Consider the following 27418-nt stretch of genomic DNA (forward strand, 5'->3'; position numbering starts at 1 on the left):
CGCAAGTGCTAGATCATCACCTGCAAGCGTGTGCGCATCGGCATTTACGCATATTCGTCCCTAGTGGAGTAAGTCTGAGTGTTTTACGTTTTGATCACATGCCCATAACTTGGTTGTTTTTAGACCGAGTTCAAAGGTTGAATCACCTGTTCATTCATCTCGTCAAACTGTACCAAGTAAAAGCTTCCTAAGAAAGGGTTTTAGAAAAAATTTTTTTGCCAAGAGAAGCTCTCAAGTTATTGAGACACGGCAGAGACCCTCCAGGAACGTCTGGCTGTGTTTAGAAGGCGTCTTCAAGATCTGAGCCTACTTCACAGAATAACACAGCGAGAGTAAAGTGCTTGCGATTGTCTCTTAGCTTTTATTTCAAAATGCCCAGGCGGACCAAATGGCTAAGACATTTTCACATAACATCTGTCGAGAGTACACAAGTACCCACGTGTTAAAAAAATGAAAACTTTATCGCAAATTTTTTTACAATTGTGCTGCTACGTAAAACGTTTTTGGTTTAGCTCTTGTAACCTCCAGGCGTTTTTTCTTGAGCTGTTTCTCCAGGTCTCTCCACCCCTCTCCACCCCATTGACACGCATTCACTCCTTTCCACCGCATTGACTCTTTGACCCATTGACTTTCCCCATCAGCTCAGCCTGTATCCACAGAGTATAGGGAGTGGCGTGTCACCAATTTTCCAGCTAAATCTAGCGGGAAATGTTAGGGTCATGTGACATTATGTCAGGTGACATAAATTGTTTGGCTAAGCTTAGCGGGGAAACTGAATTTGTGTATAATTCACGTGACACGAAGTCATGTGACATATTTTCAGCGGAGAAACTGAAGTGCAGTTGAGGTCATGTGACGTAAATTTTTTCCACTGCGGGGAAACAAAATTTCTGTATAGGTCACGTGACATGAAGCCATGTGACGTCATTTTCCTTGCTAATTTAGCGGTGAAACTGAATTGGATTGAGGTCGCATGACATCAATTTTCTCGCTAAATTTAGCAGGGAAACATGAGACGTCACGCAAAGCAGGCTACACATACGATGAGGGATCTTGCTTGCGGGTTTCATGTACCACCAAAGCGGCGTGGAAGGGATGACGGCGGGCACTATTAACTCCTGGCAGTTGGACTGGAACATGCCAACCGACAAGCTTCATGCCATAAAGCCTGGCTTGGGGGTGTGGGAGTGTTCTTTTTATAGACAACGCCGTTTTGAGGTCCTCCTGTGTTGCTTACGAATTGGGCACTCCCGTCCGACTCAATTGTTCTACTTGCTTTGTGGTGAGGGTGTGAAACTCTGAGTACTGTGGGAAAGTGCTAATTGTCCTGCATATATTATGGCAGTGCAGAGGTCTAGTTGCTCGGTGCCAATCCTGGTTCCCAGAACCTTTTAGAGATCACCTTCCATTCCATTTATATTTTTTACCTGGTGACCAACCTTTAGTACCATTCCAACGTGTTTGTGACTTTTTAAATAAAGTTGGCTATTTACACCAGCTGTAACTTTTAACTGCCTAGGGTACTTCTCAGATACCGTTAATGCTTCTTGAAAAACTTGCATTTGGCACACTATATCCCTAGTTGCCCCTGTGCCACTAAACTTGCAATCATCATCATCATCAGTGACAATGGTGGGGGCAGCAGGGTGAAGAGGAAGGACCAAGAGACATGGTGGCAAAACGAGTGCCGGGCTGAGCAGTGACAGGAAGTCAGCTGCCATTACACGGCAGCCATCCGGCAGTTCAGTCATCAATATCAGTCCGGCCTGACGTATAATGTGTGCGACAAACTGGTTCTGGGCGGACATGAGCAAGGGCATTCTAAATGCTGTGCCTTTTTTTTAAGAGCCCGGTTCCTCTTGCAGGCAGAGGTGCTCTTGCAGGAGGCCCGCGAGGCCACCCGACGCATCGCCGAGGGCGTCGGCGACCAAGAGCCGCAGCTGGCTCGCCTGTGTGCCCTCTTGCGGCTCGGCGGAGAGCTGTCCGACCAGGAGGCGCGTTTCCGGCAGCACTGCCACCAGGAGATGGAGAGGCTGCAGGCAGACTTGGCCGCCATCACGCCAGGTGGAGCCGACGGAGGGACCGCGTTGCCTGCTGCGGATCCCGAGGACAGGGAGGCGGACGCACAGTGCCAGCGGGACCGAGACCGGTTGCAGCGCATACGTCTGCTTCTGGTGAGTCACTCTGCTGGCTGAGGGTTCAGGCGGCTGTCATGGAATCGTGCACTGCAAGAATGGTTTGCGTTATAAAATAAACCGCTAGACCAGAGGCACTGAACTCTCAAAAATGTTTTTTTTTTGTGCGTTTGGATAGGGCACACACATCGTAAAATAAACTTTTCCTGAAACTAATATAAATTGAGTGCAAAGTCAATGTCATGAGGCACATTCTGAGTTTTGTATTTTGTATTATTTTTGTGTTAGTGTGTCTTCATTGTGATCATATATATCTTGTTTTCTTCCTTGTAGTGTTCTCGTGGAGGTGCACCACACAAAAGACCATTGTGGTAGTTTTGGGGCACATTAAATGAAGGTTATTATTATTATAATTAATATTGTTTTTAGTGTTGAATCAGTGATTTCATCCAAATGTGTTTGGCAGATATATGTTCTCGTATGAGTCACTTCGTTGTCTGGCTTGCAGGCAAAGAAGAATCGGGAGATTGCGGCCACCCAACGCAAGATAGACGAAGTCCCATCTCGTGCTGAATTGAGCCAGTACCAGCGACGGTTCATTGAGCTCTACACCCAGGGTGAGAGAACACCTTCAGCCAGCTCAGTACAATTGTGCTGCCAAATTTGGCTGTATTTTTAGCAATACCTGTAGTAATAGAGTTGGGGCTTGTTTGTAGTAACTTGAGATTGGGTGGAGAACAAGAAGAATCCATCCTATCTCATTGGGACAGGTTGTTCCCAAGCTTCCACTTGTCCATTTCTAAGCTATGTTAATAACATTGATCTAACTATATGACTGTGACTTCAAAAAGTCTAATGCCTACATCCAGGTGGAAAGTAAATGATGCATTTGACGTAAAAATAAAGGCAGTGACTATTTCGACGTTCACCTTCAAAATAATTAAAAATATTATTTTGACGTTCGTGACGCCACTTCCCAAAGACGTACATAAAAATATTTTCAGAATCATTTTGACATCACCCATCAACATTTGTTTTTCCTCATTTTGACTTCTCAAAGTTGGAACTTTGGAGTTTGAACTGAAAAGTGATCGACAGTGACGGTCGAACAAATATCATCTTGCTTGCAGGCGGCATCGCAGTTCAACACACATTTTCTGAAAACAAATGTCGTGCAGTCGACTGCAGTTTTTATTACCTTTTACGTAATGTAAAAAAAAAAGAAAACTGCCTAAAGTACATTAGCTATGGTTGCTCATAATGTTTGCTTGGTTGTGCCCAACATTACAGATTGCAGCTCCTTTTTTTTTTCCATGATTTATTTCACATGTTTTATGTAGACAAAGGAGTTGAATCGTGTCATAAATTTTGCAGTTTCGACTACATTTGCCTTCGGAAAATGCGTGTATCTGTACAACACGTTGGAACCTTTGTTTGTTCACACCAGTCAAGAAACATCAGAGAGGCAATGTTTGCATTCACAGCCTTTTATTTTACATCCCAAACATTTCATAGTTGACCCGCTCGTTATACACGAGCCAAAATGGATATCTAAACTAAGCCAACTTACGAAGCCCGGTTAAAACAGGGCAGGAGCCAGATGCAAGGCGAGAATTTGCAACCATACGAAGACGTGCTAGTACAATATGGAGGTACGAAAAGCCTGCGAAATTTCTCAGTGTTACATATTGTACGCAACTCACCTTTGTTGGGGATTCAAAATTTTAAGTGAGGCATATGCCGAACTGACATGCGAGGGCTGAGAACATCTCCACCAGGCCTTTCACAATGATCATCTTGTAGAGTTAGTCCCACACACACGCTGAATAAGATATATCATCTACCAAGTAGGACCAAAACTTTGAGGCATGCAGCACACGACTCTGTCAACACGTCAACAACAGCATCTGATACTGAACAGAACGAAACATGAAACCACAAAACGGCTACCACTTCGACGGCTGCATGTACAGGGGACGTTGAAATAATAAAACCACCATTTTGACGTTTTACGGAAGTATCATTACAGACATCAAAAGTAAGTTTTGAGATATTTTTACGGAGGGCGTCAAAATAATCACTGCCTAAAATAAACCTACAGAGATGTTCAGCTAGACCTAATCGAGGGGATCTAAGAATCTTTTTGCTATATGTAAATATCCTTTCTTCGATTTGGAGGGAGGAGAAATAAAATTTATTGCATTCTGAGCAGGCGAAAGCTTCAGGTTGTCCCCTGGTGGGTGGCTTCCTCAGTCTAGGATGCCATGGTTCCACACTGCCAGTCTGGCTCTGTTCACCAGTCGGGACTGGTTGTCAGGGCTTGAGCTGGTCAGCTAATCCTGGAATAAAAAAACTACAAAAAAAAACGAATGATTGTTTTTTTTTTTGTTGTTGTTGTCAGGCTGTCGGGGCATCTCTGCATAATAACCACAGTTCAATTTTGCAAATTTTACTGTAATGTAAACATCAACATTCACAGAGTTTTTGTTTCTTTTCAAATACACCAGGCGTGTCTATGGACATCTCGCTTTGGAAGTGTGCTTTTCTCCTAAGCATGTTACTATAGTATTCCTAATTTTCGAAGTGTTGATTGTGGCGGGTTAGCCCACTTGAGCACACTTCTTACCGAGCAGCGGTGGACTGTGGAGAAGCAACACCCGCCTCCTCGCAGTGCACCAGTGCTCGTTAAGAAGTGCACCTGAACAAAGCTAACCCGTCGGGATCAACACTTCTCAAAATATGAATATCCCAGCTCTTCTCAAAGAAATAGGTTATTATTAAAAATTACTTTTTGGAAATTCAAATGTATTCTCACAATCCTATGTCCTAACTCAAAGTGCGTCTGGCAATGTAAATATTGCATAAAAAATTTGTTTTGGGCGAAACATTTTTTTCATTTACGATGGTCACAACTAGGAGAAATATTGTACCAGTCTGACTTTTGTTGTTTTCGCCGCTTACATTCAGAAGTGAAATGTCAGAAACATACTTTCATAAATGGTGGTGAATCCGTTGGGAAAACCCTGCTTCGATTCGGCCTCTGAAAGGTTTTTTTAAGCGTAGCAGTCCTAGCTCACTACATCTTTTTTTTTGTTATTGCAGTGGCCGCAACACACAGGGAAACAAAACAGTTCTACACCCTCTACAATACCCTGGACGACATCCGGATGTACCTAGACAAAGAGGTGCGTATATTTGGCACAGTGATGTTTTGGGCCACGTCCTTTGACTTTTATGTGTCGGCTGCCTATGAAGCCGTTTTAAGAACAGAGAAGGCTCACCTCGAGAAAAAGTCCGAGTCAACTTCTCAGAGTTCCAAAACTCTTCGAGAACAACTTCACAGTCTCTGGACGGCCAGGAAGTCTAACTGTGGGCACTCGGGTACTGTCGGAATTTTTGTATTGTGCTCTCGTCCATAGCAATCTCTGAGACTTGTAACTTACAAAAGCAGTGATTTTACTCTTGCAGACGAAACCCTGGGAGGGTTTCAATTTTGGCTGTATGAAGCCTTGGCCTCACATTTGGATAATTTTGTTTTAATTTTTACTTTTGTATCAAATCGTCACGGATACAGCTGCCTTGTATTGCCACATTTCCAAAGCATTAGCTGAGGTATTATATTTCATACTGTTCTTTTTTAAAGGGCAAAATTAACTCACATATTTTGTTTTCATCTTGCTCTTCACTTGCTTAGTATATTGATAGTCTAGTATTATTTAACATGAGAGCAATGCATGGGTATTCTTTGAAGACTCTTCAGAGTTATGATCCACTAAAAGAACCACTGACTGTTTTGAAGGCTTCTATTTTAAAATTTTGTTGTGCCACTCCCAGCAATGTTTTGGAAGGTTTGTACAAGGCCAGCACAGGTGTGTGTGCGAGCTGGTGACGGGGAGCTTGATTACAATAACAGGAAGGCCATCCAGGTTATAAGAGGGCCCTTATAATGCGGATGGCTTTTATTGGCACTAAGGAGATATGAATGATGTCATACTAGTATACACTAAACAAACAACTTTATTTTGGTGGGTTCAATATCTTGCAAATTTTGCAAAGTATAGGTTTTTGGAATACTTTGTGAGTACAGGCTTCGGCTAGTGGGAGTGGTATGCAGCATATTCTTTATCATATGGCGATCTATTCATGTGAGAAATTTTTTGCAATACTACTTTTCAAGTTGTGCTGAAAATTAGGTTGTCACATAAATTAAGGCATTTATAGTATATTTGATTCTAGCGTTATTAATTGAGGTTGAGGGTGGCCTTCTAGACACCAGGGCAGTTCTTTTGAGGGCGTTCGAGCATTTCACAAGGATTGCTACATTCTAAAAGTCTGCCAATGCCGAACTCTCACTGACCAAAGAGGCATAAAAGCTTGGTTTGGTAGTTTTCTTGTGAATAAAGCTGTCCATTTTTCAGAATTGTAATCACAAAAGAAAAGAGTTTGTCAAGTTAGCTTTTTATTATAGGGCGCAGGACTTTTCCGATTGTGGGAGGTGCATCTTTGTGTGTAACTTGTTGAGGCACAGAAAAGTTGCTTTTCTTTTAGTATTTGTCCATTTGTGTGTTTCTTTTTCTCTCTTTTGCAGATTGGTCTGCTCAACTCCATTCTGGAGAACTTCAGCGAGTAAGTTCCTCTCCTGTGGTTTCCTGATCAATTTCTCTGCTTTAAAAGGGCACTAAAGTGGTAATTGAGATCATATTTTTATGGCACAAACTCGCTATGCAGCCTAAGCATCTTAGGAAACCCAAAGTTACCATTATGCATGACTTGTTCCCTGTTAAAATCGCAACCAAACATTACGACTCGTCCCTTTTTTTGGGACATAATGCCAGAAAGCGGCGTAACGCAATGTTTGGTCACGTTTTAATAGAAAAAAGGTCCCACATGATTGTAACTTACCTAGTTTTCTAAGATGCGAAGGGAACATAGATTGAGTTTTTTCTATTAAAAGACAATCTCAAACACGAGTATTGTGCCACACGTATTGTGGGTCTTCTGCAGAGATTTCATGGATTGGTTCACCAATGTTGAGGAATTTTCTAGAACATTTTATTATCTGAGGTGTTTTCATTGGAGGCAATTGATCTCAACCTATTATGAAGAGATATATGGATTGGTCCACTGCCTTTAAACAGGACTGTAATTAGAGAGCAGGAACATCTTATCTGGGAATGTGGCCGCAGGGTTTCAGTGTGGTATTTTTCCTATTAAAGTCTGGCCTCAAAAGAAAATATATGTCAAGCATGTGCAATTGATATGAGAAAATTTAATTGTTAAAATTCGAAATATCAAGAGTCGTTTTTTCGAAGTGAATAATCAGATTAATAAAAATAATTTTAAGGATCTTCGGTTGACCACCGGTCCCTGCCAAACAGATACAATTCCTGCCATATTTTTCTGCTGTTTTCTCTAGGTGCTTGGTTCTCATATGAATATTGGGAAAGTATTGCCCTTATCAGTTGTGGTTAAAAGAAAACTGTAAATTTATTTTTTCTTAACAGTTTGCTTTCAAAGAAGTTTGCTGGGTATTGGGAGCAAATCAGTTCCACAGCCTGCAAAGTGTCGGTGTCATCAGTGTGACATTTGGTAGTCATGTCATTGAGACATGATAGCACCAGGACAGACAGCGGATGAATGACACGAACCAGCAAAAAATGCCTGCAGCTATACCATGCCTTGACCACGCTTGCTTGCCTATTAAAGTTTAAGGCAATGAGCTGAGATGTGATAACAGCTTACCACCACCTCTTCTAGGGCCATGACCACACCTGCCACACGGGACCAGTTTCTTGCTCAGTTTGAGCACATTGTGGAAGGAGTCAAGCAGAACCGGCTCAAGGTGACACTTTGGTGCAAACCCAGTTTACTCGACCCTGGATGTGAACAAGGAGGGGAAAATTGGGAATTAACCTTTGCCTCCCCAACCTTTTCATTATGTAGTACCGAATTTACTCGAGTAATAGCCACACTGTTTATGAAGAAAACCTGAGGGTTCGCTTCTCCACGGAGCATTCGGCTTGCCAATCACCGTGATCGGCAGCATGATTCCAGCAGTTTACAGGACAGAGATAATGTCTTCATGCGAAGATACCATCAATGAAGATTGCATTTGTATGAAGAATCGTGTTCTTGATCTAGTTATTCAATATGTTATTTTTGCGCAACGCGATGATTGGCTGTATATGTGCTCTGTGGTAAAGCAGACGCAAGGGCCTTGTTCATAAATAGTGCGGCTATTACTTGAGTAAATATAGTGGTATTTTGCAGCGACTGCTGAACTTCCCAGAGTTTAGTATTTGCAGCATGTTAAAACTTTTTATCCTCGATTTGTAAGGACTCTGTCTATGTAACTCACTACCTGGCATAGTATCAAACTTGTGTGTGCAAGTTCTGTATGCACCTACAGATCTCTCAACATACACTCATAAAATGCTTGAAAGGGAGTCTGCAAAGGATTGGGGTGGAAGTGGAAAAGTATGCTGAATGATTGTTAATTGTGGCAGTTCGTTGTGGGTGGTGTTCTTATTGGTGTACTAACTTCGAGGCAAAGTACAGGCCTATGGATCTTCCATTGGGGGGTTCTCATCCCGACCAAAGTGCTAGTAGTATCTAGGAGGCTTATTGCCTTTGTCATATCAACCCAAGTACTACCGTATTTACTTGTGTAATAGCCGCACTGTTTATGAAGAAAACCTGGGGGTTCGCTTTTCCGCAAACCACGCAGATTGCCAATCACCGTGATCGACGGCATGATTCCAGCTGTTTACAGGACAGAGATAACGTCTTCGTGCGAAGATATCATCTGTGAAGATTGCATTTGTATGGAGAATCGCGTTCTCGATCTGGTTATTCATTGTTATATATGCGCAACGCAATGATTGGCTGTATATGTGTTCTGTGGGAAAGCAGGTGCAAGGGCCTTGTACATAAATAGTGCGGCTATTACTCGAGTAAATACGGTATACACAGGGTCGTCGAGATAAATCCGGACGTTTTCCAGATTTCGTCTCTCAACAGTACGGTGAAGCTAACCGGCCGTATCCTGCTTCTGCATCCACGTGGTTCGACAGCGGACCATCGCATAATAAGCAATTTGCGTCTTGCTCGAAAATGAGCAGGGAATATGACCGGAGGGCAGCAATACTTAAATCATTTTGCACCAGAAAGTCGCCTAAGCAAATCGTTGCATGGCATGGCTACAAGAAGACACAAGTTTAGGGCGTTGCCAAGATTTTCAGATAGTCTGTCAGCCAGGAAGATGTTACAACAGACCGAGCAAAGCACAGAAAACGGTCACTATTTGTTTTATCTTTTCCTCTGTGTGTTTTTCTGAATTATGGTGGATTTTTTGGTTTTATCTCGACAACCCTGTATATATAAGTGATTCCTTGGACTCTTGCTAGGGTGTGCCAGATACCCTTTGTTGGTTTGGCACATAAAAACAACCCAGCCCAAGAACCCTGGGTGCTAGAGCACAAGCTTTCGCTCCACATGCTCAGAGCTGCGGCGCTGTAACGCACTCGGACGCTGATACCCCCCGGTCGTTCCAGGTGGAGAAGAAGCGACAGGAAGCCAAGATGTCCCGCGATCGGCTGCACGATCAGTTCCTGGAGCTGGTGGACAAGCAGCGACTCTACTTCCGCACCGTCAAAGAGTTCAAAGAGGTGGGCTGGGGGAACTTACTTGGGGGAGCGGCAAGTGTCGAGGGGCTGTCATGAGAACCCATACCCTGTTGTAAGTAAGAAAAGCAGGAGCGGCTGCTCCCACAAAGCCGTCCACTCCTCCCACTTTTGCAGAGCGAACGCTGGAAAGCGTTTGCTCTGGAAACGCTCTCTCCTTACCGCTTTTCACCTCCTGTTCAACGTTTGCTCGTTAAAGGGGAAAGAGTCGAGAGCTTTGCGGGAGGAGTTTGTCCTGCTTTCCTTAACCTACAACAGGGTAGAGTATAGGCACGCACAAATAGTTATCTTAGTGATTTGAGTTAATGTGAATTGAATGTTGACGTCTTTGAATCAAGTAGACTAATTGTCAGATCTTGAATAACTTCTAAAAAGGAAGGAGCTGTATTTGACAAGGGTGTCATTCTTAATGGGACTGAAAGATTCTTTGACGGTATTTTGCATATAAGGAATGTGGCAATTGGAAATTAGCAGCTGGCACCTGCCTCAAACTTACCATATAGCTTCTTTTTTTTTTTTTATTGTGCATTTACTAGTCATGTGCGAATAGTGGATTTTGAGTTCGAAGCGAATTCGAAGCGAATAGTGGTTTTGGTCGAATATTTTCGATTCGGATATTGAATAGTTTTTCCACGCCTTTCACTACCACCGCATCGTGGTTAGACGAAAACCCAGAGAAATTCGTGAAAATTGTTCCACTTGTTCATTTATAAGCTAAGTTTAATCTATCTATATTCATGAACTGTGACGTCAAAAGGTCTAATGTCTTGGGATGGCAAGTAAGCAACGGATTCAACATAAAATGAATCTTATAGAGACGGGCAACTATACCCAATCGAGAAGAAAGAATATAAAGAAAGAATATAAAATATTCTTTCTTTAATCTTGAGTTCAAAAAAAAAAAGAAAATTGCGCAGGATGAACGCAGGTTGTAAAGGCATATCTTTCTGACATATGGTCTCGCATGACAGTCAGCTTAATGTTGGAACTTTTACTACGATGGAGATACACACATTTACAAAGTTTTCATTAATTTTCAAATACAGCCAGCACGCTTGCACCATCCCGCTTTGAAATCTATGCTTTTCTTGAAGCATGCTATTGTGATATTCATACTTTTCCAAGTGTTTATTGCGGCGGGTTACCCTCTTCAGTGCACTTTTTACCAAACACTGGTGTAATGCAGAAAAGCAACACCCGCAAAGCTCGCTTCTGTGGGTTTTGCTTCTCCGCAGTGCTCCGGTGCTCGGTAAGAAGCGTGCTCAACCTAACTTACGGCAATCAACACTTCGAAAAATGCAAATAGTGCAGTTCTTCTCGAAGCGAATATCGAATAGTGTATTACTCGAAAGTACTATTCGAAATTGTGAATATTTGCACAATCCTAGTATTTACTTTTTGATGATTGATGTTGCAGATACTGTAAATGACTTTTTCTTAGCGGACTCAATGTTTTGCAGGTTTTGTGAAGTGTGGGTTTTGGGAATATTTTGTAATTGGGAGTGGCGTGCTATGTGTTTGTTACTGCGGGGTGATATGGTGATGTTAAAATCCCGAGACTGGGAGGTAAACTTGGAAGAAAAAGTGTAAGAAGACATAGGAAAAGGGGGTCAGGACAAATGTCTCAAACAACAGCTAACAACATTTGTTCCGTCGACAGCTTTTATGGCCATTTCTAAGGTCACTGCCAACTCACGCTGTGTAGATAACTTTCTAAATCGCCACTTGTGAAAAAAAAAATACTAGGGTTTTGCGACAAAAACTTCCTTTTCGGTCTTTAAGTTTTCACACATTATGTTCATAACTCTAATGTCAACACCTATTTCTTGCAGGAATGTCGAAAGAACGAAGTCCTGGTGGGAAAGTTGAAAGAATCATCTGCAAAGTGACTTTTTTTGTTTTATGAGAAATCGTGAAAACAGACACTGCCTTTTTCTTGTCATTTTTATGCCAGTTTAGTGCTTAATGGATGTCTCTGTTTATAAGACTGAGTCACCATAAAAGAATGTGGGCCTTTCCTTGTGCATATTATTGCAGTGTCACGAGAAACTAAGTCCCTGGCAGGGGCATATTGTTGCACTGTCCCGAAAAATAAAACATCCAGCATGTTTCTGCGATTTTATAATGAAGACCCTGCAGGCTGCCTGATTGTTGCTGCTGGCTGCATCTGTGGCCCTGATGTTTGATTTGCATAGTAACATGCGAACTTGGTGCAATCATTTGATTGGACCTAGTTGCTAAGTGTGGTAAAAGAACCTACATTCTGGGAACACCAACTACTCTAGGTAAATTTCCTCTCAATTTCTTTGTTATTCTGTTTCTTTTGAAATTATGATTTATTTTATAATTTTTGTTGACAGATAAATAAAATAACTTCTGAAATCATCAATGAAATAGTTTTTTGAAAACATCACTGCCATTCTATTCCCATGCAGTTGCCCAAAACAAAACAATCACCATAAAACAAAAAGCTGCTGGTTTTTTTTGTTTTTTTGTTTTTGTAATTTTGCTGAATACACACATTATCTGTAAAGCAAGTTGTTACATGACTTTTGTCTTTTCCTTGTTCTTTTACCTAGATTGGCATTAGGCATTATTGCAAAAGGGAAACATTCAACAAACAGCATGGCTCAACTTAATCATAAAAGCGCACCTTAAACAAAAAAGAACTTGAAAAATAATTGATTTCTTTTTTAACCACAAAAACTATAATCAAGTGATTGCACACAAACACATACGACGATGACAAAACAAAAATGTGCCTGAGGTGGCAGAAAGCAACTTGCTGAAGTTTTCAGGCAAGCAATTCTACTAAAACCAGTAAATACAAAAGATTGCTTGTTCTTGTTGTAATTTGTATACATTGTTTTACATTTATGAATAAACATATGCTCCATTACCTATTTGTAAAAGTCTATTGTAACAATTATGTGGCACCACCTCGAAGTGTAGAGGGAGTTGAGTCATAATGGGATTGAGTCCTTTCCTACCCTTGGTAAATGAACAACAGGATGGCAATGAGGGTGTCCATATCCTCAACACCTCATATTTTAACAGTTTCAATGTGAAACGATCGCTTTTTGTTAGCAAGTCGTTCCCATTAGCAGGCTTCTTCCTCCTCAATTGTGTGACAGTTTTATGAATTCGAAAAGAAATTTCAGTAGAGTCGATTGTTGGGCTAGTTGGTTTTGGAATTTGGAATACATTTTAGCGCTCAAAAAACAGGGACAAAAAGGCGAGAAACAGACAGCACAGTGCGCTAAGCGCACTGTGCTGTCTGTTTCTCGCCTCTTTGTCCCTGTTTTTTGAGCGCTAAAATGTATTCCCAATTCGAAAAGAAAGGAGCATTTAATGGGATCAATTTGCTAACAAAAAGCAATTATTTCACATTGATATGATTAAAATAGGTATGAGGTGATGAGGATATGGGCACCCTCAGTTCCATCCTGTTGTTCATTTACCAAAAGCAGAAAAAAACTCAGCAGTCCCATTATGACTCAACTCCCTCTACATTGTGAGGTGGTGCCACGGATTTGTTACAATTGACTTCATCAAATAGCTAATGGAGCATATGTCTATTCATAAATGTAGAACAATGTATACAAGCTACAACAGGAACAAGCGATCCCTAGTGTTTACGGTTTTTATGACGCTCACGCACCAACTAGGTCGTTTTTACTTTGGCTGGAAAATTTATTGACTAACTTTTCGATTAATGCTCTAATGCAATACATTTTTGAAACCAATTAGTCGGTTGTATATTACATTACAAATTTTGGGGGACAAGTACAAATGCTGGCTTTACTATACTTGGTGAACATTTATTTATTTTAGAACGTAGCTATGGCACTGCTGTATTCTACGGTAAAGTACTTTAGCATTCCCTATGTAATCCAAGGTAATAATCAGGCTTAAAGATATTCTAAAAATATTTTATTCTTAAAATTAATTGCATGTGTTATTTTGTGTTTATTTACTGGAAAACAGCGTCCGACTTCAAACGAGGTTGCGCATTCCATAATGAATGACATAGGAAGAAATACAAAAAGGGTGTAGTTTGGAAACTTCTTCTTATATGCCTAGATGTCAATGCAACTGATTAATCCATTAATTAATCGATTTACATGGCATTGATTAATCGGTTGAAATTTTTAGTCGACGCTCAGCCCTAGTGCTTACCATTGAAGTCATTTTTTTCTCTGTGTGGTGAAATAAAAGGTGGAAAATAATGAAGAAAAGAACATTAGGAATAAAGAAAGGATTCCTACGGGATAGCGTTATCCACCATGGTGTACGTCAGTAGACTGTGATACTTAGGAAATTGGTTATCTAAAATTCACTAATTGCCTTTCGAAACCTTCGCTTTAGCTGGCACCTTCCCATTAGGAATTTCTTGCCCGTTGTCAGAATATACCATAACAGTTATTAAAATTGAGACAACTAGATTCTGCCCTGCGCTATTCTCTGGCGAAGTTTGGCTGTCTTGTACCCGCCATACCGAACCTCGCAAAAAAAGAGCGTCGAAAACTACATGCTCGTGGAGAAAGCAGAGGAGGGTGCGACTTTTCTGTGGCCGCGTGACCCTGATCGACTCTCGGTGATTTGCCATCCACATGCGTTGCAAAGACTGACATCACTTCCGGGGAGGAGCGGATGCCTACGAGCTACTCCAGCCAATCCCACTCTAGAGGTAGCTCGTAATACCTCGCTGTACCCCCTTTCAAGGTCACGCGACACTCACACGGCCTAGGATTGGCTCCGATGGCTCATAGCATCCGCTGCACCTGGACATTTGGATTTGCCAGAAAAAAGCGGGGAGCAGAATTTAGCTATTAATGCGAAAGCATTAACTGCCCCGTGGACCGAGCCGACGTCATCAGCTTTGAAGCCGCGCCAAACCGCGCCTTCCCCTGTCCCAATGTCGTCTGTAGCAAAAATCTGATGGATAGGCTCCCATTGGCTGGTGCGCGTCGTCAAGGAATGAGGCTCCTATTGGCTCTCGTGTGGCGTAGCTCCAAAAGAAGCCACCTCTCCTTGGCCGCACAGCGCATGCAGCGGCCCGGCGAGGCGCTGGAGTGCGGGCCTGGCACCTGGCTGGCCTGGCCGCACAGCCCGCCCGGGCAAACTTTGAAGAGGGTGCACGGCCAAGCTCAGCTCAGCACGGCGCTGCCACTTCTTGAAAACGCGTGCTCTGCCGTCGGCCGGCGAAACGGGGGTGTCCACGCCACTAGACGCAGGCGAACTAAAGAAGCGGAAGAATGACATTCATGCTTTCGCATTCACAACTCATAAGAAGTGCTTCGGTGTCCTCAGACTTTTGCTAAATTATAATCTAAAAAAAAAAAAATATAGCCTGAGTGATTCAAGTTTTTAGTGAACTTAAAATTTCTATTAGAAGCCATCAGCCCCCATCGCGAGCCTTCTACCTTGCATAGCACTACGGCGCATGCACATCCAAAGCACGTCAGAAGGCAGTGAGCGCATGCTGGAGACAGAACTTCTACTGGAAATCTTGGTAGGATGTGCCACTCTGTGTAATATGTATCGCCGACGGGAAAGAAAGTCGTAGCTAAACGCTCAATATTAAAAAAAAAAAAAAAAATCTTCTGTTTTTGCAAAATTAATATATAATATATATATATATTAAAAAAAAAAAAAAAAAAAAAAAAAAAAAACGCGTTGCGTAGCAGAATCATACGATGGGGTCGATGTCACCACCGAAAGACGTGATACCGGATGTCCGCGACCTCCATTATGCACTGGTTGCCTTCCACCGTGCTTTGGTTGCGCGTGCACGCTGGAGGCTCACGAGACGTCGACGCGTCATCGAAGGAGGCATTCCACAAAACTGCGTGGAATTTGTCTTCCGCGCATGCGTTGGCATACGTTGGCAAACGCCGCCTACGCGGCCTCCGCCGCCCGCCGCAGAGCCAGCAGAGCCGCGTCGGCCGTTTTGCCCGTGTCACCGCACCGCACTGCCGCAGCGGGAATACAAACAGCAGTCTGGCAACGTTCACTCAGCTTCGCCGCTTCGCATTTTCGCATTTACATCCTTCGCGGCGCGGAAGCAAGATGGAGCGTTGATCGCATCGCATCCGTGGGTTATCCGTGTGTTAAAGTGCTTCGGAACTTCAGGCGCTTCGGGCTTCGGCAGCTACTGTGGCTTCGGTCCATTGATCGCTTCGGGTTTCAGTCATACAGTCAGTGCTGCTATTGCTGTGATCTCCCAGCGTTGTCACATCACGCGTCGACTAGCGCGACGTCCCTGCAGTCAACCAACCCGCCCGCGCAAACGAACTGCTCGACCACGAAGACGACAACCTGAGACATATTTCGGGTGAGTTGAACACCTCGTTCACGTGCTCCGCGGGCTACGGCGTTTTATTACTATTATTTTTTTTCTTCTCCTCTCCGTCGCCGCTATGCATGACCGACCGCCCCTCACCGTTTCCGCGAAATTTAAATGTTCGCCTCCGATTGTAGGGCGCTATCTGCGTGTCGATGCGCGGAGATTTAAACGGAAGCGCGCTCTTGGCCTGGGGACCAGTTTGCTTCCCACGCCTGCTTCGTAAGATAACCAGGGGAAAACGTGTCGTTTGTCCGTGGATTCGCATTATCGCCCAACTATCAATCGCCGGAGCGACAGTCGGTCGCCTAATGTTGTAGAGAGGTAGATTGTCATGCGCGGAAAAGAAGAAATAAATGTGCAGAACGCATACAAAAGAGAAACGAAGTGAGAGATATACGACAAGCAGAGATCGACAAACTTCCTGGTGTGAAGTGGCAAACCGTCGCTTTTTTAACCCTTTCGGTCACCAGCAAATTTGTGTTGTGTTGATGTAAACGTGCGAACAACAGGCTGTTCGTTTTTGTAAAATAACGTACGTGCAGTAAATCGTGCGTAAAGTAACGTGCAGGTAAATCGTACCGTAACGGGTGGTGAAGTGCTGCCGCCTGCAAGGCTACGGCAATATGGTGTGTTTTATATGTTCAATAACTTTTTCACTCTGAAAAAAAAAAAAAAAAAAAGTTATTGGGAACGGTTTTTTCTAACAAATGGCAATATTATTATTATTATTATTATTAGTTTTTTTTTTTGGCGCGAGTATGCGGGATGAGCACAAGATTTTTAAAGAGCAAGCTTTAAGAAAAGCGCAAAACCCGTGAAACGCGAGGCTGCAGTGCAGTCAAACGGCTGTGTGACTCGTCCTCCGTCCATCAATGTGTGGCCAAAAAAAGAGTACTCGCACACTGTAACGACGGTAGATTTGTGGGCTTATGGTTATGAATTTTAGCGTAGTGCCATTATTTTAGAATATATGGTCAGATTGAACCACAAGATTGTGGAGTAGAGATCACGAACCCCCAGCGCTCATGATGGACATAAACAATGTTTCAATATTAGTTCTCGTGTACGCTACATTCCCATTGTCAATATTTTACGCTTAATTTCGTCTCGAAATTAAGCGTAAAATATGAATTGTTTTATTTGTTCTGTCATAAATAATGAATGAATAAAAAGCTTTAGAAATTTTACTGTCTATTCTTATTCAATATGGGTATCTCTAGATTTCTTGCGTGAGATTAAAGGGGCACTGACACATCAAAATCATATTTTTTTTTATTATCCGAAACGATTGAAAACGATGCCGGGACATTACCCTCAAAATTTGAAATTTGGGAATTCAGTATTTGTGAAGTAAAAAAACAATTTCCAAATGCCGAATTCGAAGTTCCCGCGCGATCGGCGCCGGTGCCTTGACGTCAAAAATCGCGGAGACCTGAGAGTCGACTTTCTTTCACCACTCCCTGCTGTTGCCATGGCGACCCAAAGCGAGGAGGAAAGGAGTGAGCGGCGGCGTTACGGCGGACCGGTTTTGAGCGGTGTCGCCTGTTTTCCGTTGGAGGATACAAATCCAGGAGACGGCACCACAACGAACTCCCGATTTTTGGTATTTCAAAAAGAAGGGCCGTAGTGCGTTCGCAATTGCGTTAAAAAAACATGTTTTACGATTGCCGTTATTAAATGTTATAGAGATGTCGCCTACAAAGCTTCTAAATTTCCAGATGTTTGACGTCACCGATCAAAAGAAGCGAGGAGGCGAGAGGCGGGAAAATCAAACGCCAAAAATAAAAAGGCGCGCGCGCGCGCGCGGGGAAATTTTTTTTCGCGATGCGGTTTTTTTTGCGTGTCTATGACTGCAACTTGCATCGTTTTAGACAATAAAAATAAATACGACCTTTGGGGTGTCAGTGCCCCTTTAAATTAAAATTTACACCAGATTAAAAATGCACTTATAATATTGGTGTCATTGGGTAGTTACTTAAAGTGCGCATCGCTGCAAGTGCAGAAAGCTCGAATCCATAATAGTAGCACAACTGTCTATTTACCCCGTAAGCCCTAAAATATGTTGGCATTGGTTAAAAGCGTGCGCACAATTAGTTTGTATTTTGTTGTTTATTGCACTGCTAATTTATTATCGGGTACAAACCCTTTACCCGGGGTTCATAGTGAACTACACGCTACACTGTGTGACGCTGTCAGCGCGAACTACATCGCCGCCTTTTCGCATTTCACTTCGAAAGGGAAATTGACGGGCATGCAATTTTACTGCTTTAGGTTAATGCCCCAGATTAGCACTTTCTAGCAGCATCGCTTTAGCGCACCGCGGTAGCGATATAACGGTTTAGACTGAGCTAGCTTGAGAAGCACGTGCACACACAATTCATGCCCATTCCGGAAAAAAAAAAAAAAAAGTTTAGGATGTCTGTTTTGGAATAAAAATACGTCCTTCATTTAAATTGCCGTTCTTCGTCGGATGCCGTTCACCTCGGATTCCCCAACATGAATAAATGTACGCGGCAGAACACTTTAAATCGGACGATGGGTTGCACCACTTAGCACCCGTCCGACAACACCCAGAGCCGTAGCTAGGCCATCCGGCACCCGGGGTCCTTATGCCAATAACAATAATAATCCCTGGACAAGCGAAACAAAGGGGACAAAGGAGAAACACAAATCTCATACAAAACTCACAACTAGGTGACTGGCGCGCGACCGAAAAAAATCCGCCTGGTCCGGGTATTGAACCAGGGACCTCTCCATTTCTTGTGGAGCAGCTTACCAGGAGTCCCGCACCAGTCACCTAGCTGTGTTTGGAGATTTGGGTTTTTCCTTTGTCCCTCTTGTTCCCCCTTCTTCAGGGATTATTATTGTCATTATTGTCCAGCTCTCTTGCACCTTTGCATTAATTGCATTATAATCCCAACTTTTATGCCCTTCGTAGCCCCCCTCCACCATTCACTCTCTGAGATCGCAACCAAATAGGGTTGTGATCTCAGCGGGGGGCGTGCCGGTTAAAAGATCCCCCCTCCCCTTCTCCATACCGCTATGCCACTGCTCTGACAACACCCGATTCGCAGCGCCATTTCATCTCTGGTTGTCTGTGGTGTTACTGGCGTCTTCAGCAGCAGCATGCGCGTCGCACCAGGCCGTGCGAAGAGCGCGTGATCCAGAGGCCGTGACGTAACCCACCCGCAGATACGTTTCTTACGTATCATCCATGGACGCCTGCGAATGTGTTCGAAAAAGTAACGAGAAACGTAAATACACTTTGTACTTTCAAGCGTCCACAGTATACACGGCCCCATCGTTTATTACGTTTCGCTACCATTTCGTTTCCTATCTTAATTCTATCCAATATTCGCAATATCTGCGAAAATATGCGGTACCATCTAAGAGCATCTTTTTTTATCTGCGTGTTTTCTGTTTACTCTATTTGCAAATTGCGCCATTTTTTTTTCTCGATTTTATGTGCTTGCAACCGCGCACACGATGTCGTCACTTATTTCGTGCGCCGCGAACCCTCAAATCCGGCACGCGGGCTGATAACTGATAAGTATGCCTTGCTGACATCCGCGCGAGATAAAAGTAGGCCGCGTCTCGAGTGAGCGCTAATGGACTTTTTCGAGATAAAGCATGGTAGAATAGTTGGCACGGTTAGGGTTTATGCTTACAAAATTTTAACTAACACAGCTACACGTGAAAAAAAAAAAATTAAGAAATACGCTAGGATAAAGTTTATCAGTTTACCAGTATGTGTGCCTCGGTTTTTTCAGCCTGAAATGAAGGCATGAGAGGTGGACGCACCCACTCTGTGGAAAGGGGTGTTGTTGTTAAATATGCTAGATGACTAGACGGCATTGGCGTCAAGTCATCAGACTGCAAGGAGCGTATTCGAAGGGGATATATGATGTGCACCACTTGAGGAGGGTGTAGCCAAGGGAATATGTTTACATCTTGAAACATCTCCGAAAATGTGTCTCGGCTACATTCCCGGTTTTCGCTTAAAATAGCTGATGGGGTCCAGGGTATGGGGACGGAGTAGACACGTCCGTTCATTTGCTTTGGTATTGTGCAAGAGATCTCTTCAAAATGTGCTCAAAGACAAGTCGGGTTCTGTCCGATCGTCGTGAAGTGACTCGTTGACACTGTATATGGGATCTGCTGTGCTAAGGTCTTTCTAAAAAAAATCCTGTTCGGATAGCGCTGCAACCTGGGGTACGTGCAATATGTTGTTCGATTGATGAGACTCGTTCAATTTCATGTTGTGAGTGGGGAATACCCATGCATTTAGGCTATTTTATGTGGTCAAGTATTTTAGACAGTCAAGGCATTTGTAGATTGACACGGCTGAGTGTATGGCCTAGTAAAAAATCGACATGAAATAAAACGGACATTCCAATTGCATTTGTTCTGTCGCGCACATACTCCCAAAAGATAGCTTTTGTTTTTGTTTCCAAAAATAGTACAATGCTTTCTTAAAATCCTCTAGAAATTATATTCGCCATAGAACACAGAAGAGACAATAAAACGTGGCGATTTAGCCGCCACCAGCGTCCGGAATTGCGCCTACGCAGACTGCCACAGCCCGGAGCAGTCGGGCAACACTGACGTACACTCTCGGTCTCAGAACCAGGGACGCGCGCTGTAAATCGCTTGTTCGCGACTGTGTCTCACCGACTTACTAGATTTAACATTTAGATCGCGAGGGGGTCTCGCACGTTTCGCGTCGACCGGGTGAATAAGCATGGTTTAATTGAAACGACTCCGGAAGCCAGCCACCGCCTCTTCCTGCCGGTTATTTTGAGAAGATGTTTGTTTACTGGTTTACAAAATTAAAAAAAGTAATCAACTCGGAACTAATAAGAGACCAGCTCTCACAAAACACATTGGAACCAACTGGATATACGGAGTCGCTTTTACTAAGGTGTTTAGCACACGCGCAAGAGGTTCTCGAATTTCGCTTTTCTCTTTTCAATTTGATGAGACATTCCTTTCTCAGTATTATTTTGTCCTAATCACAATAATAAAAAAAAAAACACACACACCCCATTCGCCGTGGTAGATGTTGTAATGGAGTAAAGCGCTGGATATTCTGTTTTTATCATCCAGCTTTTTGTACGGGAGGAGAACAGCACACCACCTTACCAGCGCTTCGACACCTCAGAGCCTGATGTGTTTGTTAGCAGCTCGACTACGCGTGCCACGGTTTCAAGCTTTGGTAAAATATCCTACTACAAAGATAACTTCACCAAATAAACACAACGTTTGAAAGAGGCTTTGCCGCGCGCACGGTGCAAGATAATACTCTTCAGGTGAGGACAGCGCGCTCCTCGCGACGTGCCCAATAAAGTTCGCTCTTCACTCTCTCTCACTATGGTTACAAGCGGCGCCGGCAGGTGACTCGTCGACCCGTGGGCACGTACAAGACGGCTCGTGCCGTCTATTGCACCACACGCGCAGAGCTCCAGCGAGGTTGTCGCACGTGCAGAAAGACCACGGTGTACCGGGGTGTCATGGCAACGAGATCATTTTTTTTCGCTCTCACAGTTTCGCCGTTTGGCCGCCGGCGACACTGTCAGCTGCGGTCATGGTGGCAGCGGAATGACGCAGCCTTTCGGATGCCCGTCGAACGAACACTATCCGATTCCTCGCGCCGCTGACGAGCCGTGGGATCCAATATCTGCGCGGTCTGTCCCAATCTATCCTACCCGTGACGTCACATGTATACGATGACGATGATAGCTAGAGAAGCGCCCTCTGTAGTTCTCGCACGCCGCCAATAGGTACAACTATGGTGGGCGTACAATGACGACTCACTTACAACCCCAAAGGTTTAAGTTTTACACCCTTTAGGCTCTTGGCGAAACGTTGATGGCCATTATGAAGCTCAATCCTCACTCAAAGAGGCGCCTTGTCAAGTCAAGCTCCAACAAACCAGATTCGGTAATTTAAAATGCACGAATATAAACCACGCGTAGTTGATTTCGTGGCTGTTGTTGAAGATGCTGTTTCGATATCCGGCATGAGCACTGGTTGTATTTCAGGTGTACAAATGTTTTGCTTCCATGAAATGAGGACCTCTTGGAGAAGTTCGCGGAATATAGAGCATAGGCGGCATCATTACGCCGATTCGTTTGATGCCGCTGCGAGTGCAGTGACTTCTATGTATCGAGTTTAACAGTGTTAGTGGTGTTAGAGAGAATAAAGGAACTGTACCCTTAAAGCCCCTTCATGTTTCAAAAGTAGCGCAAGGTGCGTCGGTGCACGAGGCACATGCAACCTGCAGCCCTTGTGAAGATCATGGCGGCACAGCGCACCACTGAGCTAGATTTCAGACGCCATGTTCTTCTCAGAAGTGGCGCGCGGCACGTGCCTCGAGCATTTCTACAACAATGAATGGCACCACTTTTTCCAGGATAGAGGGGCTTTATGTACCCTGGGGAATTAGCGCTAAGCTCCCCGTTTGGTTCCCGTTTTTGTATACAGTTTCCTCTTGACTTCTTCATTCTTAGTGATCCGATCTAAATTCGCGGTGACAGATTGCTTTATAAAGACATTTTTCGTATGCAGAGATCTTGCTATCCAGACAACGCCGAAGCAAGCACATATCTTTGCCTCGCCACCACAAACGGCGTCAGTGCTTGGCGACATTGAGAAATAATTTTCCTGTTTTGAAATAAGCAAGAACAATACCATTCTGAGATAAATGAGAGGCCGAGCATGGTTGGATAAGTTGATCGCATACACGGTGCCAAGGATGCTTATTTGGCGAGGAACACTTTTAATACGATGAAGCTACGTAGCGGTCTTAGCGGGGCTGGTTCAGTCAGGACGACCCTTTCGAGGCTTCGAAGATTTGAAAAGACCGAAATGGCGATTACCGTGGCAACAAAGGTTGGTCATCCAATCGGGTTCCTATCGTTTCGTTGAAACTCGTTTCTTGGAATTACGTTTCGTGGACAACTTTTCGTGGACGCACATTTCATGGACACAAGTTTCGTCGACACTCGTCACGCGAATTGCACGCTATAAGGACATTTCGTCGCACAGACCACTTTTCTTACGTTACTTTACGAAAAGTTAGCGGGAAATCTGTGCTTTGTATTAAGCGTGGCTACCAATTCAAGGAGATAGCATGGCACGCGCCATTCTAAAAACGAATGCTTCGGTGATGACGAGCTATTAGCGATGTGCGCCACCAAAAGCGTCGCTGCGGTCAGCTTTCCACGATTGGCCAAATTATGAGCATATGAGCATTGTCAGATTGTCAACTTTGACGGTGTTAGTTTCGGATTGCGATGGCTCCTGGATTCCACTGTGCTTTTTAAACACACCACGGAACTCGTCGTCACACCTGATGGCCAGTAGCCAGGATAGCAACTGGTGACGTCACGGCGAGGCAAATCCCAGTCGCGACGTCACGGGTGGAAACCGTAAGAGGGCGCCACTGAAACATCTCGGCGCTAATAGGACGGTGAGTTATCGTGTCAACCAAAAACACAAGGCTCGTCGTAACCTAATGTAAGGAGTTGAGCTGGGTTCAACTTTTCACACAGCACCGTTTTCTTACGTTACGTCTAAGTCACCAAAATATTCGTCTCGAATGTCGCGTGCCAGGCTATCTCCTTTAATCGCTAGCCACGCTAAATACGAAGCACAGTTTTCCCGGAGACTTTTCGTAACGTAACGTAAGAAAACGGGTCTGTGTGAACGAGCCTTTACGCTACTTTACGGCGACAGTCTGCTCCGGCTCATTACAAAAATGTTAACCCACCTGACCCACGTGCACCCGTAAAAGCCGCTTCGCGGCGACAGTCTTATGCAGCTTATTACAGAAGAAAAGCTAATCTGAGCTGTCGATGAAACGTTGCGTGTCGATGAAACGTCGTTCGATGAACTGATTACCACCGCAGCCAATTCCCCTGCGAGGATTTGGTCGTCTGTATGTTCGTATATGTTTGTGTCCAGTTAGCAGTCCAAAAAGGCAATGGTGCTACTTTCCCCAAGATCCAGTGACTTTGAGAAAGAACCGAGTTTGAAAAGAGCTGCCTAGCAGAACATGCTTGGGCTCTTTGAGCACGCGGGTTCGTGCAGTGAAAGCATCGTTCAGGGCAACATGTTCGTGCTGGTTTATTACAGTTGACCGAACGCCATGTCATCGAACCAGGTTTTTAGAGAACGGGCACGTTTTTTGGAAGGTCGGAGAAACCGGAGCCTCAGTTGACAGAAGCGCCTTTTATCGGAAAGGGGACGTTGGTTAAAAATAAAAGCTGCTCTCGCGGGGTGTCATGGGCTCACGAAGGCGATCCGTCCTCCTCGCGGCAGAACTGCCGCGTCCGCGTATTGGTCCATGAGGAATGCTGGTTTCAGGGGTTGGAGCTGGCTGGTCGCTTCGGTAAAAGAGTGCATTGAGGGCAGCGGTAAATTTGCGTTTAGAAATGCTTGTGGGGTCGCCCTTGAGGACTTCCTATAGCTCTTGCGGTTTTACCTGGAATCGATGGTTCACAGTCGGGTGGCGCAAGGAATGCTTTCATTAAAACTTGGGTTTGGGCTAGTTGGTTCATTACTGAACAAAATGTTAAAAAGCTCGAACAAGCGGGGACAATGAAGAAAGGCGCCTGTCCTGTCGTCCGTGTTTCTTGATTGTCCCCGTTTGTTCGCGCTTTTTATCCTTTTATTCAGCAAGGAATGCTATCTGCAAAAATCTGGTGTTTGCATTGGTTCTTGTGTGGCACCCGTCTTGAGCGACATTTATTCAAGTAAAGTTGACCGGGACATCGAGAGGGCTCTAGGCACAACCAAGGTTAAAGAAGTGGTACGTTACGTTGATGATTTTTTGATGTGGCTTGAGGGCTTTGACGGTACGGTGGCATCGGTGTCTAATCTGTTGGAAATTTTTGGGGAGTAGGGCGGGGGCCTCAGATTCACTGTTGAGTTTCCTAAGGAAGGGGTTTTACCGTTTTTAGAGCTCTCTACGCGCTTCGCCGGTGGCCACGTGTGCTTGTACTACAGTCCTCGATCCAAAAAGGCTATATCGGACTACAGGTCCGCCCACTCTAAGGTGATCAAGAGGGGCAGAGCAGTCTCGTGCCTGGAGGCGGCCCCAGAAACGTCGTGCTTCCACACTGTCCGTGTTAGCTTTCAGTGTAGTAGACTGAGAGATGCTGGGTTCCCGTCGACCCTGTTGAGTGAAGTTGCCGGTACACTAGTAAAGAAGGTTTCTTTATCTAAGAAAAGTTTTGACAGGAGGAGGACTGTTGTTGTTCCCTACCTGCCCAAGATATCTCATAATTTGAAAAAAGTAGGAGGCCGGTAGGGCATTCGGGTTGTGTTTTCCGCCCTCCAGAGAATGAGCCGAATTTGTTCGAGGGTCAATTCGAAGGCAGAGGGGCTACCAGAAAACAGTTTTTGCGAAAAACATGCCAAACCGTTTGTGTCTTGTACTTCGGGTGTTGTATACCAGATACCCCTCTCTTGTGGCAAGGTGTATATTGGACAAACCTGTTGATGCTTAAACGACAGGCTCAGGGAGCACGACTATTCCCTGACAGCTATGGTCGGCGGCCATCTACCAGTGTACTGCGGGACTTGTAAGTGCAAACCGTCCTTCGATGAGACCGCTGCCTAAGAAAGCGCCGAGATGAAGTGACGAGAAAAGTGACAGAGGCCTTCCACATTGTTAATTACGGAGCGCGCAATGTGTCAGCAAGCCATCGGTAACTCTATCGGGTAAAAAATTCTTTTTTTTTCTGAAAAAGGGGGGTCTAGCGATGCGTTGATCGATGAAGCCCTTTGTGACGAGTTTGGGCGTCGCATGCGTCGTTGACTGTGCCTTTTATGTGTTCCTGGCTTCTGTTTTCACTGTTAAACATTTAGTTGCGAGTCAGCGCTCGTCCTGTTGTGTGTTTCATTCTCTTAGTCTTCGTTGTTACACCTACACTGTCACGAAACTTTAAGGGGCAATTTAAAAAAAAAAAAAGAAGGGATTTTCGATTTCTTTCTTAATTTATGGTGATAACTCTCCACCATACTCTTGTGTTTATTCACACAGAAAATGTCGCATTATTTTGTTTCTTTAAAGTTACAGCGCTGCAAATTGTACCTTCCACGCCGGCATTTTCGTCCAGTGCCACAGACGAGATTATCTTTTGATTCCGTGTAGTATAGTACTAGATATATTTTTTGTGCTGTATTCGGGTACTGGGATCAAGTTTAAGTATTCTACTAATTAAACAACACCCGTGTTGCTCGTCTTTTGTGCCCGCAGGGGGCGCCTACGCTTTGGGGGTTAGGTGCTTGGTGAGTGTTGTCACCACGGACCTCAGCCACGTGGCCCACCATACCCACACGCAGGGGGCGCACCTGCTTTAGTAGGTGTTTGGTGAGTGGCGTCACCACAAATCCCGAGCCATGTGGGTTCACCCACCCACGCCTGGCTGTGCGTGGCTTAACCCGTGTCCGGGGAAAAGGGGATCCTTGTGGTTGAGTTGAGCCCGGGGTATGTTTTCGTTGTTGTGGGTACCTTTCGGGGTCTTTCGGACGTGGTAAGAAACCACTTCGGTCTCCGCTTCTCGTAGACGGATGTCGTGGCTTGGCCCGACCAGAATGATTCAGTAAGTCGCCTTTCTTCTCGTCTCCTACCTTTGCCTATATTTCTCTTCGTGCCTTTATTTCATCTTTTTACCTTCTTTGGCGGCAAGGTGACAGGTATGTTATGTGGTGACAGGTACCCTCGTCCAGATCCACACTTGGTTGGTTTCCCGGCAGCATCGTTAGGGTAACGTCTCCAGCAAAGCCCTTTTTGTTAGGGCACGGTACCTAACTCCTTGTTGTGCTCCGTGGTGGGCGGTGCACCGCGGATTTTGAATGTTTTTGCCCCTTTATGGCTCCCTCCTTGTAAACCCAGCCCACGGCAGCCCTGGAAAAGGCGCTGTCTTGATATCTTGGTGACGTCCACACCCATTCATGTCCTCTCGTTTTTTTAATTAAATTATTGTTTAGATGTTTGCTTAGAACCCTATTTGGTGAGTGGTGCATTAAGGCTTTAGCTGCTCCTGCGCTAGGACTGCGAACTCGGCGTACTGAGTTTCAAGCCTGTGACCGACAATGAGTCATATTCAATGGAACCGCCGAGGTCTGCACAACTATGCAGACCTCGGCGGTTGCTCCCTTTTGGATGAATATCGTCCACTGGCAATGTGTCTCCAGGAAACTCACCTGAAGGGGCGTCAGTCGAGTATCTTTAGGCGCTTCAA

General features: G+C 44.4%; 2 protein-coding genes across 2 annotated transcripts in view; both read left to right on the forward strand.

The window, feature by feature from the left end:
- Nucleotides 1-12202, forward strand: part of LOC8043122 (coiled-coil domain-containing protein 93) — a 29577-nt gene extending 17375 nt beyond the window's left edge. Inside the window, exons 12-18 of the mRNA XM_029980175.4 lie at nt 1866-2174; nt 2644-2752; nt 5238-5320; nt 6724-6761; nt 7893-7977; nt 9689-9802; nt 11650-12202. Of these exons, the coding sequence (XP_029836035.2) occupies nt 1866-2174; nt 2644-2752; nt 5238-5320; nt 6724-6761; nt 7893-7977; nt 9689-9802; nt 11650-11706 (795 nt within the window). The 3' untranslated portion in view covers nt 11707-12202. The remainder of the gene's footprint in view (nt 1-1865; nt 2175-2643; nt 2753-5237; nt 5321-6723; nt 6762-7892; nt 7978-9688; nt 9803-11649) is intronic.
- Nucleotides 12203-15752: 3550 nt separating this feature from the next.
- The window catches only part of LOC115314054 (uncharacterized MFS-type transporter C09D4.1), a 158076-nt gene continuing 146410 nt past the window's right edge, over nt 15753-27418 (forward strand). The window contains exon 1 of the mRNA XM_040219063.3: nt 15753-16154. The gene's annotated coding sequence lies outside the window, so the exon portion shown is untranslated. The remainder of the gene's footprint in view (nt 16155-27418) is intronic.

Source organism: Ixodes scapularis, unplaced genomic scaffold, assembly GCF_016920785.2.
Source record: "Ixodes scapularis isolate PalLabHiFi unplaced genomic scaffold, ASM1692078v2 PGA_scaffold5__190_contigs__length_132052651, whole genome shotgun sequence".
NCBI classification, from domain to species: domain Eukaryota; kingdom Metazoa; phylum Arthropoda; class Arachnida; order Ixodida; family Ixodidae; genus Ixodes; species Ixodes scapularis.